This window comes from Choloepus didactylus, chromosome X (genome assembly GCF_015220235.1).
Source record: "Choloepus didactylus isolate mChoDid1 chromosome X, mChoDid1.pri, whole genome shotgun sequence".
NCBI lineage: Eukaryota > Metazoa > Chordata > Mammalia > Pilosa > Megalonychidae > Choloepus > Choloepus didactylus.
In genome coordinates, this window is record NC_051334.1 from 159887063 (window position 1) to 159903081 (window position 16019).

At 38.8% G+C, this 16019-nt stretch overlaps 1 protein-coding gene across 1 annotated transcript in view; it reads right to left on the reverse strand.

Moving 5' to 3' along the window:
* LOC119522422 (fibrous sheath-interacting protein 2-like) overlaps positions 1-12707 on the reverse strand; it is a 42190-nt gene extending 29483 nt beyond the window's left edge. The window contains exons 1-8 of the mRNA XM_037820906.1: positions 12458-12707; positions 12036-12136; positions 8994-9155; positions 8179-8268; positions 7674-7813; positions 6435-6576; positions 5624-5734; positions 5098-5218 (exon numbers count right to left, since the gene is read on the reverse strand). Coding sequence (XP_037676834.1) covers positions 5098-5218; positions 5624-5734; positions 6435-6576; positions 7674-7813; positions 8179-8268; positions 8994-9155; positions 12036-12136; positions 12458-12707 — 1117 coding nt within the window. The remainder of the gene's footprint in view (positions 1-5097; positions 5219-5623; positions 5735-6434; positions 6577-7673; positions 7814-8178; positions 8269-8993; positions 9156-12035; positions 12137-12457) is intronic.
* Positions 12708-16019: the final 3312 nt, after the last annotated feature.

Genomic DNA, 16019 nt, shown 5'->3' on the forward strand with positions numbered 1-16019 from the left:
CTTTTTTTTTTTTCATTTTTATTGAGATTGTTCAGATACCATACAATTATCCAAAGATCCAAAGTGTACAATCACTTGCCCCTGGGTACCCTCATACAGCTGTGCATCCATCACACTTAATTTTTGTTCAATTTTTAGAAACTTTTCATTACTCCAGACAAGAAATAAAGTGAAAGATGAAAAAAGAAAAAAAGAAAAGGAAACTCTAATCCTCCCCTATCCCTAACCAACCCCCCTCAATTGTTGACTCCTAGTATTGATATAGTACGTTTGTTACTGTTTATGAAAAAATGTTGAAATACTACTAACTGTAGTATATAGTTTGTAATAGGTATATAGTTCTTTCCTATATGCCCCTCTATTATTAACTTCTAATTGTATTGTCATACATTTGTTCTGGTTCATGAAGTGATTTCTAGTATTTGTACAGTTGATCATGGACATTACCCACCATTAAGAATCAGACAATACCACCAATGTCAAGTGTCTAACATGCCTCTCCTATCCCCCCCTCTTATCTGCATTTACCTTAGTATATCACCTTTGTTACATTAAAGGAAGCATAATACAATGATTCTATTAGTTACAGTCTCTAGTTTATGCTGATTGCATCCCTCCCCCAATGCCTCCCCATTTTTAACACCTTGCAAGGTTGACATTTGCTTGTTCTCCCTCGTAAAAGAACATATTTGTACATTTTATCACAATTGTTGAATACTCTAGATTTCACCAAGTTACACAGTCCCAGTCATTATCTTTCCTCCTTTCTTGTGGTGTCTCACGTGCTCCCCATCTTCCTCTCTCAACCGTATTCATAGTTACCTTTGTTCAGTGTACTTACATTGTTGTGCTACCATCTCCCAAAATTGTGTTCCAAACCACACACTCCTGTCTTCTATCACCCTGTAGTGCTCCCTTTAGTATTTCCTGTAGGGCAGGTATCTTGTTCACAAAGTCTCTCATTGTCTGTTTGTCAGAAAATATTTTGAGCTCTCCCTCATATTTGAAGGACAGCTTTGCTGGATACAGGATTCTTGGTTGGTGGTTTTTCTCTTTCAGTATCTTAAACATATCACACCACTTCCTTCTTGCCTCCATGGTTTCTACTGAGAGATCCGCACATAGTCTTATTAAGCTTCTTTTGTATGTAATGGATTGCTTTTCTCTTGCTGCTTTCAGGATTCTCTCTTTGTCTTTGACATTTGATAATCTGATTATTAAGTGTCTTGGCATAGGCCTATTCATATCTCTTCTGTTTGGAGTACGCTGCGCTTCTTGGATCTGTAATTTTATGTCTTTCTTAAGAGATGGGAAATTTTCATGAATTATTTCCTCTATTATTGCTTCTGCCCCCTTTCCCCTCTCTTCTCCTTCTGGGACACCAATGATACGTACATTATTGTACTTTGTTTCATCTTTGAGTTCCCGGAGACGTTGCTCATATTTTTTCATTCTTTTCTCCATCTGCTCCTTTGTGTGTAGGCTTTCAGGTGTTTTGTTCTCCAGTTCCTGAGTGTTTTCTTCTGCCTCTTGAGATCTGTTGTTGTATGTTTCCATTGTGTCTTTCATCTCTTGTGTTGTGCCTTTCATTTCCATAGATTCTACCAGTAGGTTTTTTGAACTTTTGATTTCTGCCGTATACAGGTCCAGTGCTTCCTTTACAGCCTCTATCTCTTTTGCAATATCTTCTCTAAACTTTTTGAATTGATTTAGCATTAGTTGTTTAAATTCCTGTATCTCAGTTGAAGTGTACGTTTGTTCCTTTGACTGGGCCATAACTTTGTTTTTCTTAGTGTAGGTTGTAATTTTCTGTTGTCTAGTCATGGTTTCCTTGTTTATCCAAATCAGGTTTTCCCAGACCAGAACAGAGGGAAGAAATATTCAGTATCTGGTTTCCCTGCGGGTGTGTCTTAGAAAATTGCTCCACCCTTTGATGCCTCGGGTCACTGTGCTTTTCTGCCCAGCAGGTGACGCCTGTTAGCCTATAATTCTTGACTGGTGTGAGGAGGTATGGCCGTGTTCCCCCAGGCTCTGGGGTCTGGTTCTGAATGGAAAGGGCCCCACCCCTTTCCTCCTAGAGAAGACAGAGCCCCCAGGTGGAGGTTATTAGCATTTCAATGGTCTCGCTCTCTGCTTGTGGTGTCTCCGCCCTTCCCCGAGTCACAGCCCTGGAAACTTAAAATGACTGGGGCTTTCTCCACTGAGCCGAAAAAGAAACAGATAGTCCCCTTCAGACCCAGTCAAGGCGACCCTCCGGCTCTCCCAGGTCAGTCGTCACCCAAAGCCTCTGTCTGTTTTTTGGGGCTGCGTACCTGTAGTGAGCAGTTCACACTCGCTACTTAAAACCCCAGTTGGAGCTCAGCTGAGCTGTATTCGCTTGCTGGGAGAGAGCTTCTCTGTGGCACCACGCGGCTCCGCAGCTCGGGCTATGGGGGAGGGGGTCTCACGACTTGGTTCCACAGGTTTTACTTACAGATTTTATGCTGTGTTCTCGGGCATTCCTCCCAATTCAGGTTGGTGTATGATGAGTGGATGGTCTCGTTTGTCCCCCCGCAGTTATTCTGGATTATTTACTAGTTGTTTCTGGTTTTTTGTAGTTGTTCCAGGGGGACTGCTTAGCTTCCACTCCTCTCTATGCCGCCATCTTGCCTCAGTATTCACTTTTTACAGGCTCCTCTCTCGTTGAAACTTTCTTTGCTGCTTTATTTTCTCTCTCTTTCTATCTTTAGTGTACTGTCTTTTTTACTGGCTTCTTCCATTTAAAATCTGTTCTCATTTTCTCTCTTTCTCTCCCCCTAAGTACCTAGCCATCAATCATCTATCTTATCTAACATCTATCTTTATTTTACTGTCTTTTTTTACTGACTCCTATTTTTTAAATCTCTCCCCTCTCCAGTTATACAATTATCTTAATGACTCCTCCTTTTCAAACTCCTCTCACATTCTTTCTCCTTTTTTGACTTTTTCCTACTAACTTATCCTTTTAAAATTTTTTTCTTTCTCTCTTTATTCCCTTTCTCTGTGTCTCTTTCTCTCTTTCTTTCAGTTTTTTTTTTCTTTGCCTGCCTGTATGCCTCCTTCTTTCACTCTTTTTCACTGGCTCCTCATTTTAAACTGTTTTCTTTCTTTAGCTCTCAGTTTCCATCATTTTTGTCCTGTCTTTTGTACTGGCTCCTCTTTTTTAACCTCTTGTTTCTTGCTTGCTTTCTCTTTCTCTAGGTGTTTTTTCTTTATCTGTCTCCCCTCTCCACTCTTTTCCATTTTTCTCTCTTTCTTCCTTCCCTGGTTTCTTTCCTGTACTAATTTTCTTCCTGTCTATTTTTAAACTTTTTCTCTTACCCATGCCTTTTTCTTTCATTCTTTCTGTTTATTATACTGACTTTTCTTACTGATTCCACTTTTTCAATATCTGCTCATTTCTTCTATCTATCATCTATTTTATTTTGTCTTCTTTTTATTGTCTTCTTTTTAATTGTTCTGTTTTTCCTTATTGTACTGACTATGTGTGGAGACCCTGGGCCTGGGCTCCTTCTCCATATTGAGAGTAAGTTACTGCATGTAGCCACGTACATGACTGGGACACAAGTTAAAAGTCATCAGACCTCCTCAGGGAAGAACACATGTACAGATGGTATTGTAAACCACTTATCTTGTAAAGCATTGAAATTCCCCTCCCCTGATCACTGTTGATAACAAATCTCCAGACCCCTGTTGTCATGAGATCCAGCGAAAACTCTGTTCTCATATCCTGCAGAATGTCTTTGTCCTAAACCCTTATAAGCTTCCCCTTAGCACATCCACATTTGTGGAGCACTACTTCTATTTCCTGAACAGCCACCACCAGGAAGAACCTCCTCCTGTTCATAAGTCCTAATAAACCCATGTTTGACTCTATGCCTAGCATGTTCTTTGGTCTTCGGGCTGTGCTGATTCGGGCCCTTCAAGAGCTGGGTTAGAACAGTATTCTTACTGACTCCTTTTTAAGCTTGTATTTTCTTTGTTTTGCTTTCTCTTTCTCTGCCTCTCTAATTTCTTCTATTTCACTCTTTTTCTTTTTTGCTTTCTTTCAATATACTCTTGTACTGTCCTTCTTACTGTCTTCTTTAAAAATTTTTCTTTTTCTCCTTTTTTCTCTGTTACAGTGTCTTTCTTTCATTCCATCTATCTTCACTGTACTGTCTTTTCTGTCTTTTCCTTTTTAAAGTCTGTTCTATCATTGTGTGTGTTTATTTGTGCATGTGCATGTCCCTGTGTGTGTCTTTTCCTACTGGTTTCTTCTGTTCAAATTTCTTTCTTTTATTCTCTTCCCCTCTCTTAACCTCTTTCTCCATTTCATTTTTTTGTACCATTTTTTCTTACTGCCTCCTCCTTTTTAACCTTTTCATTCTTCCTTTTTTCTTTCCCTATTTCTTGCTTTCTATATTTTAAAACATATTTTCTTTTAGCTCCTTTTAAAACACTTTCATTTTATCTTTCTCTCACTTGCTTCCTCCCTTTTCTATGTCTTTATTATCTTTTCTTACTGCTCCTCTTTTAAAACTTTTTCTTCTCCCTCTTTTTTCTATATTTTCTTTCTTTCTCACACTCTCTTTCTGTCTTTTTTTGGTGTATTTTTTGTAATGTTTTCTTCTTACTGGCTCCTTTGTTTAAACTTTTCTGTCATTTGTAATTTTTTTCTTATTGGATTCTTTTTTTAAACTTACTTTTTTCTCTCTGATTTATTTATTTCTCTATATCCCTCTCTTCCTAGCTCTATTTTGCTGTCTTTCTTATCTTTTTTTTTTGTACTGTCTCTTCTTACTGGCTCCTTTTAAAATCTGCAGTACAGGAAATCTTGTCTACTGAGCCCTTTATAAGTATTTAATTTGTTATGATACATATAATACCAATAATATGGGTATGTGTGTATGTGTGAGCCGTAATAGCAAAGTATCTTGCACAGGGCTGGCACAGGTAGTATGTGTTCCTAGGGCCTCCTTTGCAAGTGCTTTGTGATCTCACTGTGTAAGCACGCAGAGTAGTTTTACAAAGTCACCAATATTTTATAGATATGTGTCTTCTACTTAGCTACTTTGTCTTTTATTTTCTCTCTCTCACCTTCTGTTCCATCGTTTCCTTTGTTTTCAAACATACTTCCCTCCAATCCTTCTCTTTTACGGTCATTCCTTTGCATTTTTTGTAAATGATAAGCGATTCTTTTCTCTAGAAGTGCTTGCTTCTAAAATATTAAAGAAAATATATTGTTTAATATTAACTTAACCATTGGAAATACAAACCAGATATTTAAAATGTGATGGTGGTATATTTGTAGCTAGCCCTCACTCCTGTCTTGAAATTTCTAAAGTCAGGAGAACAAAGCCAGAAAGGTAAAAGGGGTAAGTTTCCTTTTGTGGTTTAGCATTAAGAAGAATATATTTTAACAACTAGATCTGATTTCATTTACTGCCTTCTTTCTGGAGACTGGTCCCATTTCAGACCAGCCCTTGAAGTACAGGTTCAGACTAGACTGGATCTATCCATCAATAGCTATCCTGATGAATTTAAGGCCACTTCAGACAGAGCATACTTTAGAATATCAAAAATAACTTCCTTCAAACTTCCCAAGTATTGTTAAAAGCTCTACCTTCCGGTCAGTTTCTTCTCTGGTTTTTTGACGCTGTTCTTCAGTTATAACTTCTCTTTTTATTTCTTCTCCAATCTTTGTGAGTAGTAACATTTCTTTTGTTTTCCATTCCTAAAGAGCACAATGTGATGGTACTCAGCAGGTGTTCTCTTTCATAACATTTTTTTTTGTGTTTTGTATACATACCACCAATAAACAAATTAGATCATATCAAAGGCCTAACAGAAATTGAGTCAAACATAATAAAAATCTTGCATTGGCTAATCATATGGCTTTTCTATTGGGAATGTATTGGTGGATACAATGGATTGGTGAAAGGAAAGAAATCATTTTCCTAATGGAAGCTTAATTCAGGTATAAGCTTGGCTCCAAAGATGGATCTAAAATGATGCTGGCAAGAATGTTTTCTCTTGTGGACTTAGAGGTGCATACCATACATAATCTGATGCCCTTTAATGTATTTTGATAGAGGAAATAAATAAATAATAACCGTATCCTGCATTTTGGGAAGCAAGAATGCAGGCATGATTACTTTTCTTTGAACCTAAATTTTAAAACTTTAACAAACAGATTAGTTAGGTATGCCATTAATGTAATGGAATTAAGTGTCATATGTAATTTGTGGTATCAGTCTCACTATTTTAAGTTAAAGTTAAAGCTTGTGTATTATAACAGTGATGAAAATTAATGGGGTTTTATTTTTTAGACCTGAAGTGACTTTAAGTAATTTGGTGGGACCACTAAAAATGTTTACAAATAAAACAACCATGTAAAATTTTTCCTTCAATATTTAAAATGTGGTGTTTCTCACCTCTTCAATTTGTTTACGGAGACTAAGTTTTCTTCTTATGTGGTCCTGGTGTCGTCTTTCTTCTTTCTTCATCCGTAGTATGCTCCATTTTCCGTCTTTGTGCTCAACCTTGTCTAATTCCCTAGTAAACATATCTAAATATCTAAGTAAAAGTGCAAATATAAGTGAAGGTAAATTGGGTGTTTCTCTTATGATGGCATTATTTGCCCAAACCAACTACTTGGTTGCTTTTAATTTCTTGAACTACAGGAAATTTAGAGTTTTTCATGGACCTGTAAGCTAGACTGATTCATCAACTCACCATGCTTTATTCATTGTTTTACCAGCCTCTCCATTATACAAATCTCTGTTATTGTTGCTGGGACAGTGGCAAAATATGGAATAGATTAACTCAAAGCACTTTACACAGAAATTATTCATAACTCTGTAGGTTCGGGAACATGAGTTTCCAAAGACAGTCGAAATGAACTGAAGCACTGACTTCAAAAACCCAGAAGATTTCAATTTCCTTTAAAAATAAGTAGGTACTGGGCTTCCTGTAATTCTCGAGTCCTTGACTGGACCTCTCTTCTATAGATCTGTACAGTACCAGTCTGGGACTCTGGTGGGTCAGTTTGTATTCTGGCACTATAATGAGATGAATCCATGGAATATAAAAGCTAGGGGATGGGGAACTGACCCTCACCCCTGATAGAGAACAAAGAACTATAACTTATCTCTTTACCTCCTGAGGCATGCACTTGGCCTCTGAATGATAACATTGAATGCATGTGGGTAATAGCTGAATAAACATACACAACTGGTTGGGGGAATGACACATGTTTATGTCAGTATCAGATAAAGTCATAGCAACTTTTTTCTTTCTGACCTTATAGTAATTTCTTTAACCTTAAGTTTGAGACATGTGCTAAAGACACCTTCTCTGCTGCTACAATAAATTTGTGTTTCCCAAGATCAGGGATGTGTATGTAGGATTTCTCATTCAAATATTAGTGTGACTTACCTCTTGGGCTCCTAGCAGCCCCAGTTTCTCAGGTAGAATCTCTTCTCCCTAGCCTTGGTACCAAGGTTCCCAATCCCCGTGAGTCTTGATCATCCTTCCTTTCTCCACAATGAAGAATATAGGGGGGTCAAATAGTGTCTAGTACTTTTTCATCCTGCTTTCAGTTCTTTCTAGTATTTTTCAACCTTTCTGGGTCCAGAAAATATACATGAAATATGCATTAACTTCAATCATACCTGTGCTTCAGTAGTTTATCTTGGTCCCAAGTTGTTTGTGTGCCTTCCTGTAACAGCCATTCTTGGAACTTTGCAGCATCAGAAGAATCAAAGGCTCTCTTGCTTTCATACAATTTATTTACTTGTTTTTTGATCATTTTCTGAATAAAAAGAATTAAGTTTTAATATTTGCCAGAAATAAACCTACCCTTTGATATGCCTTCTTATGTTTAGGATTTAGTAAAATTCCTGTATTTTGCAAGTGGTTAATTCTGTGAAACTGCATTTAAGTCTAGTTTGGCTCCATTCTAGACAAGTGAAAACTTCTCTGTGAATGAAAGGAAGATGTTTCATTTTATCTCTTATGGGTCTCTTATAGAGATCTTATTTGATTTCTTACCTCAATACTTCTAGGAAAGAATATTTTAAGAAAATATTCTGCATAGGACCAAACCTTTCTTCCAAATGCTACTTAAAATTTTTCCTGTAGGCCCAAATAAAACCAAATTTAAGTGTTTAAACTTACTTGCTCTTTTATATAGTTTCTTTCAAAGTCTAATTTTAAACTCGTCAGGTACTGCCTGTACTTATTCAATTCCTTCAAGGTACATATGACCTACAAAAAAACCCCCCCACAAATGCATAAATATAAAATTGTAACAATCATAACCCATTCCAGAGAAAATATTAGTAAGAATATTCATTTTAGTAACAATTTTGGGATCAAGGGTAATAACCATTTTTGGTAATAATTTTGAAGACAGTATCTCTACTTGCTTATCACCAGGAAATTTCTAAACAAATTAAATTACTACATTAATATAATTTATACAATAATCAGGAGTACACTATATCCAATCAATTTGATTTATTAAAACACCAATGTAATAATGATGTTTAACCCCCCAAAAGGATTGATACTATCAAGCAGTGTTCTGCTAGGTTTCTGTCTTGTCCTAGATTTCTCAAAGGGTATGGGAAATATTCCTTGACCAGTATACAGTGCCATTATTACTTCTAGAGTCAGGGGAAAGGCACTACAATACAGCTGGGGAAAACAAACAAACAAACAAACAAACAAAGAGTGTGTGTGTGTATCTCCTTTCATTTTTGAATCATTTGTTATCTTTTGCTATTATTAAAGAAAAAAGATCAAGAAGGAACAAGTAGTTTTATTTAGAAACAATTCTCTCTGATTTCCCTGAGTAATTAGTGGCGTTTTCTATTAGGTCTGCTCCATTGCTCAACTGAGAGGTGATACAGGCTCTAGCAAGGTACAGAGGCAAGTGTCTATCAAGTCCTAGGTTTTTGCTGGTTAATGGGAAATAGTCTTCAACATACTTTATTATTGCTTGTGATGTAGCCACCTTTTTCTAATCTCCTTAGGATATCATTTCTCTTATAGTATTCTTTTAAATGTGGATCATGTAGACTTTGATATTTTGGTTCCAAAAGTTGACAATAAGGATCACTCAGGTTAAAATCATAAGAAGGTTGATAAAGCTGTAAAGACACAGATTCAAAATTATTGCACATGTAAAATTAATGAAATCACATTTTAAAAATATCAATTTGTTGAAATGACTAGGACGTTCATAGAAAATAAAATATGCAAGCAGAATCCTCAGTGGGGGAATACAGACAATGGAATGATTTGGGTAAACCTGCGTTTTTCTTCCTCTCTTCTCTACCTGTCTGAGCGATGCTAAAGATGCTCAAGATTTTCCTTCATTTCCTTTGTTCTTATTCTGATCCCCATCAACCCCTGGCCCTGAGCCAAAGGAAGGAAAAGGAAAAAAAAGGAAAGGGATAGGCTTATAATTTGTTTTAAGGTATAAAGTCAATGCTAGGCTTCTCCCTTTCTTCCACTCCCTTCTAGGTCAGGCACTGCATCAAAGAATGAAGATAAACTACTAATTATGATTATTTTATATTAATCATCTGAAAATGAAAAAAAATAATGGAAAATCTCACCATGATTCATGGAAACAGCTGTAATAATAAATAAAAATAGGGGTGAAACTCAAATATTAAAGATTATGAATCAAAAAATTATTGTACTTAGGGTTTTCTCTAATGAGAGAAACCCTCAAGAGTGCTACAGTTGGGGGAAAATTGGAGTCTATATTATTCGGTTCCCTATCATGAAGTTCTAATTATAAGGTTCCTATATAATTATAGGAACCAAGATTTCTCCATATGCATATAGACAACAGAACACCTTAGGCAATGACTATTACCATATAAGATTAGGAAAAGAACAATCAGCCAATAATCACATTTCTATAATTGTTTCCTTTGGAGAAAAAAGCTGAGTTATTTGGTTTCATTTTTGAATTAAATTTTGGTGTGGATTTTTAGTGCATTTTTCATAAGGAGGAGAGTGATAGTTGGTCAGGGAGGGCCTCTGAGGCTGTGAAAGTGGAGGATGGAAGCAGGTGTGGAGTAAGCTTTCTTAGAGTGGTTTTAATATTCTCTTTTTATTGTGCTTAGCAAGCAGAATAAAAAGGGTTGTAGTCCAAGGGTTGAAATAAAATAGCAGGCAGGTAATGTCAAAGCAGGAATTGGGTCAGGTCAATGACAACAGGAAAAGTTTGAGGGATGTGGCAAACTGGAGACCATCTTCCCTGTCTGCAGGCATCCAATTCAATTCAAACTATGCAAAACACTGTAGGTCAAACTAGATCTGGCTTCAGGCTAGTGGTGGCTTGTGGAATCCCAATTTGTGAACCCTGTGTTCAGTCTGCTTATAGCCTCAACCTCAGTCCAATTCCTGAACACAGAAGAGCTGGTCTGGGTGGGGCCCAAATAAGACTTCCTGCAAGGTGGGTGGGAGGATGCTTCTTATGCGGGCAGAGGGGCAGATAGGAGGGGCATTATGGGGGCTAGTTTTCTTTTTTCCATTTAAAAGCTTCCTTTGTAAGTTTCTGACATCTTGATTGACACCAGACTCTTGTCTTTCCCAAGGGACCTGGATTGCCTGACTACCAATGGTTCATTAAAAGGGCAAAGAAAGCATCCTTCTGGGCAATGATTTTTACGGTGAGACTAGATAGGAAGCCCATATCTTTCTTGGAATGAAACAATCAACACCGATGGAATTGAAACAATGCTGCAACTAGCGGACTGATTATTGCTTCTTCTTCTTTTAGAAGTTTACTTTTGTTGGTGACAGGCATATTGTTGACTCAAGACCAAGCCTGGACTACTGACCTATCAAAAGAAAACAAATCCATTCATTAAGGCCAAGGTAACCCTTCTACTATTAATCAAAATAATTGGTTTCCATGAGCTGAAGAGTTCTGCTATTATCACTTTCTGCTAGTGAGAGATAATGGTGGAAATTTTCCCCCCATAGTGCTCTGCCAAAGTGTTTTGCAGTTCAGGAAGGCAGCAAGGTCAGGTGAAAGAGTATGGCCTAAGAATCAGGAGACAGTGGTTCAGTCTGATCTCCACCAATAAATCATAGCTTCACCTCACAAGGTGGTTATGAGGTAAAATAAATTCATAAAATCTAAAGGTATAAAATAAAGTCTTATTTCCTTGAGATCATGCTAAAAGACAAAGAAGGAGCCTACAAATTTAGTCTTCAGGGAACTTGAATGTGGTAACTGATCACAATTAAATGCATACATTTTGGGGGAATCAATAAAATAGAACATCTGAACACAAAAAGTAGCTGACCAAGTGAATAGGGCAAATAAATCATGTATATTTGACAAGTATCAGAAATATCAAGGAGCGCCTCCATGTCTTTGGTGACATCTTAGATAGTGGAAGGGTAAAGATGTCAGAATTCTTCCTGTAGAACCTTATGCTATTGTGATCAAAGCACATGCTCAATCAGGTTTTGGAACTCCTTCAGGCTTGGCCCGAAGCTGATGGCTAGGGGGTGGGAGGGAGAGGACTTAAAAATGTAACAATCACTAACAGTGCTGAGTGTGATAGTACAGACCAATGGCAATGTAAATCCTAAAGAAAGACAAAATAACTAGGGGTAACCACAGTTGGGAAAGGCTTCCTGTTGTGGCTCCTGAAAGATGGCTCAAATTGACCTTGAGGAGATGAGTGGGCATGCCAGGTTTGGGGGAACCAGGTGGACAAAAGCACAGAAGTAGGCATTAGCATGATATGTGTGGATAGGTAGAAATAGTCCTAAGCTGCTGTTGCTGAGGCTTTGGGATGGAGATAAGATGGAGGCATCTTACTGGGCCTTTCTTTCATTCAAGTGAAGTTCGGGCAATAAACACTTCAACTCATTTAACTCTACTTGATGTGAAAAACTGCAGTTGGCTTAAAGCAAAATATTAAGAAAATGTTTCAAGTTTAATAGCAATTAAAAGGCAAAGAAAATGAGTGTTACACACTATTAACTCAGTTTACCTTTTCACTTAAATTTGTAGTATAGAAGACATTATTGCTTCCAGGGATTACAGGCAGCTTGACCCCAAGGGGAAGATCCAGTAGTTGAGATGCTCCAACCTCTGGAATGGGGTTTTTCTGAGAGCCCTGTCAGATACAATTTAAAAGTTTGTCTTTTCTTCTAGGAAATATTCGTTTAGTTTAGACGAAGCTACTCACACATCAATGGGCTGATACCTCCGAATAAATCAAAGCATCACACACTCAAGATTGGGGGGACCCGCCGGGCCAAGAAGCTGAAATCACTCTCCCCACCCCCTCTGCCCACTCCGCAAGCTGAAAGCACTCCCCATCACCCCTTCCCCCACCTCACCCCCTCCCCAATCCCCTCCCCCCCACCCCAGCTTCGCAGGGCCACCCCTCCCCCCAAGGCTAGTTCCCACCAGAGACTGCCGAGGCATCTGGCTGCCCCGGCCAAGGGGCAGGAAGTTGAGCGGTCAAAGACCCGCCTCTTTCTCTCCCCTCTGGTGAGGTCTCCGTCCCGAGAACCCGCCCGGGTCCAGGAGGAGGGACCACGGTTGGGCCGCCACTCACGGGGCTGCACTGATCCCTGCTGGCGGTCAGGCCACTGGCGGCCGCCTTGGTGGCGGCAGCGTCAGCAGTTTTATAGCAGCTGCTGAGGTATAGATCCATGGCCACCCGTCAGCCCCCAGGGGGCCGGGGGCTGGGGGCCGGGGTCGCAGGCCGTCCTCCTTTCTCCTCTTCACACACGCCTCTCCCGCTCTCTGCCCTGAACAAGTCTGGGCGGCCGGTGGTCGCTAGGGTAATGAGTACCCGAGGCCACGCCCCTCACTATGCTGTGTTCCAGGCTGGAGCTCTGGGGTCCCAACGGAGGTCGCCTCATCGGATGTCGTCCTGCGGTGGGGGGAGGGGGACGGTGGCCCGCACGCCATTGGCGCTTCACGCATACGTAAGGTGAGGTGGGGAAGGTGGTCCAAAAGGCCAGGTTTAAGGACACAGTTAAGATGTTACTCTTTCAAACCTACACCCCTCATTTAAACTGAACCAGAATGCATAAAGCTTTGTCAGTAGTAGCTAGCTGTAATTCCTCTAGTTCTTCCTGGCCCCCAAGGAGCTATGATTTGGGTCAAAAAACGACGACTTTATAGTTGTATAGTTTGTACTAGGGCCAGAGACCTAGCCTTCTACATCTCCCGCCTTTATAGACTGTAACAGCACCCCCTTCTCCTAGGCATATCATCCCCTAAGTCTCATTTAGGATGCTGATTTCTTCAAGGACTCATTGCCTTCCTCCCTTGTCTTCCTCTTTCCATTCTTGGGCTCTGTCCCTCTTCCACTCTCACTTTCTCTCTCCGTCTCCAGTTTCCTTCTTTCTACCTTCTCATCCATTCAGTCAACATTTGTTTGCTCTATGTGAGACATTGTGGGTGCTGAGGATACAGCAGTGAGTACATCATAGTCCCTGCTGCCAAGGATTAGACTAAATACCTTGAGGGCTGAGATTGCACATGACTTGTCAAGAGTTATTATTTTGTTTTATAGTTTATCTAGATTTTTTTATTGTTCGTTTATGATGGAGGAATGAGGAAAGGAGGGAGAAATAGAGGAGGAGAGGGAAGGGAGAAGAAGGGATAGGAGGAGGGTGTGGGAAGAAAGAAGGAGAAAGAATGAGGGGAGAAGAGAGGGAGAGGGAGAGGGAGAGGGAGAGAGAGAGAGAGAGAGAGAGAGAGAGAGAGAGAGAGAGAGAGAGAGAGAGAGAATGAATGTCTGTGTGAGACAGGAGTTTGAAAAGGAGGGGCCATTAAGAAACCCAAGCACAAGTGAGGGTAGGGATGCATTTGAAAAACTGAAGTCAGTGTAAGAAGATCTTAAAGATTATAGGTAGAAAAGAAGGAAGGGAGGGAGGGAGGGAGATAGGTAGGTAGATAGATACATAGAATAATTGATTAACAAATAGACTGGATTTTAAAAAGGAGAAGTCATTAAAAAGACAGGAGAGAGAGGAACAGGGAGAGGGAGAGGGAAACAGAGAGAAAGAAAGAAATGATTTAAAAGAAAAGCCAGCAAAAAGAAAATAAAAGCAGGCAGGCAGGCAGGTAAAGCATTGGTTGGTAGGAAAAAGCAAATTAAAGAGAATGTGAGAATGAGATAGGGAGAAGTTTGAAAAGGAGGAGCATTGATGTAATCATGTATATTTGGGGGATGGGGAGAGAGACTTAAAAGTAGAAGAAAGAAAAAAAGAAAGCCAGTAAAATAAAGATAAATAGAAGATTGGGAGCTGAATAGGTAGGTAGGTAAGCAATATTTAGATAGGTAGATGATACATAAATAGATAATAGATACATATGTAGAAAAAAATTTTAAACAAGAAGCCAGTAAAAAATGTAACTATAAAAAAAGATGGAAGGAAAGAGGAATTAGAAAAAGAGAAAAGGAAATAAAGATGTTTAAACGGAAGAGCAAGTGAAAAGAGAGTAAAAGGATCAGGGAGGTAATGAAGAAAGTAAAGGAAGGAAGGAAGTAGAAGGAAGGAAGGCAAGGGTAGATGGGGGAGAGAAAGAGAGATAGGGAGGGAAGGAAAAAGGAAGGATGTAAAGAAGAAATGAAGGAAGGAAGGGAAGAGAAGATTAAACAGAAGAGGAAGTAGGAGAATGGGTAAGATGAAGGAGAGAAAGAATGTGAGTGTGAGAGAGTAATTTGAAGTTTAAAAGGACAAGCAAGTAAAAAGAAAATAAAAGAAGCAGGGAGTACCAGAGGGAGGAAGGAAGAGGGAGGGAGGGATGGACAGAGGGAGGAAAGGAAGAGAGGAAAGAAAGATGCAAGAAGCAAGGACGAATATCATAAATTGTAACAAAGTTATTATTCCAATGATGTGTCAATAATAGGGTAATATAAGGGGTATGGGATTTTTCTTTTTGAAGCAATGAGAATGTTCTCAAATTGATTGTGGTGATGAATGTACAATTCTGTGATTATACCAAGAACCACTGATTGTACACTTTGGATGGATTGTATGGTGTGTGAATAAAACTGTTTTTTTTTAAAGAACACACAAGGATGTAAAGGAAGAAGGAAGCAAGGATAGATGGAGGGAAGGAAAAATGGAGGGAAGAAGGAAGAAAGGAATAGGTAGGAAGGAAGGAGGAAAGGAGGCCAAAAGGAATAAAGGAAAGGAAGAAGTGAAGAAAGGAAAGAGAAGTTTAAAAAGAATAAGCTGGTAGAAGAATGAGTAAAATAAAAGAGAGAATGTGTTTAAGAGAGGAGTTTGAAAAGGCAGAGCTGGTAAAATGAAAATCAATTGTGGGGGTGTGGGCATTTGAAAGACAAAAGTCAATATAGGAAGAAAGTAAAAGAGGGATAGATGATAGATATAGATAGAAATTGGTTGATAGGTAAGTAGGTAGGTAGATAGGTGGAATGATTGATTAATATTTAGAACAGATTTTTAAAAGGAGAAGTTGGTAAAAAGACAGTACAAAAAGATAGTGAGAGAGTCAGAAAGAAACTGAGAAGGAAATAAATGTTTTAAAAGAAGAGACAGCAAAAAGAGAACAAAAGAAGGAAGGAAGGAAAGCATAAGTCAGTAGGAAAAAGGGTAAAAGAGAATGTGAGAGTGAGATAGGGAGTAATTTGAAAAGGAGGAGCCATTAATATAATCATGTACATTTGGAAATTAGGGAGACAGATTTAAAAGTAGATGAGAGTGAAAAAAAGCCAGTAACATAAATAGAAGATTGGTAGCCAGGTAGGTAGGTAGGTAAGCAATAGACAGATGATAGACATAGATTGATATAGATAGATAGATTGATAGATAGATAAAGATGCAGCAAACTTGAAAGGAGAAGTCAGTATGAGGTGGATTGAATCATATCTCTCACAAAGACATTTTCAAGTCTTAACCATTGATCCTTTGTCTGTGGATTCCTTTATAAATAGGACCTTTGAAGATACTATATGGATGAGGCCAAATTGATTAAGGTGGGC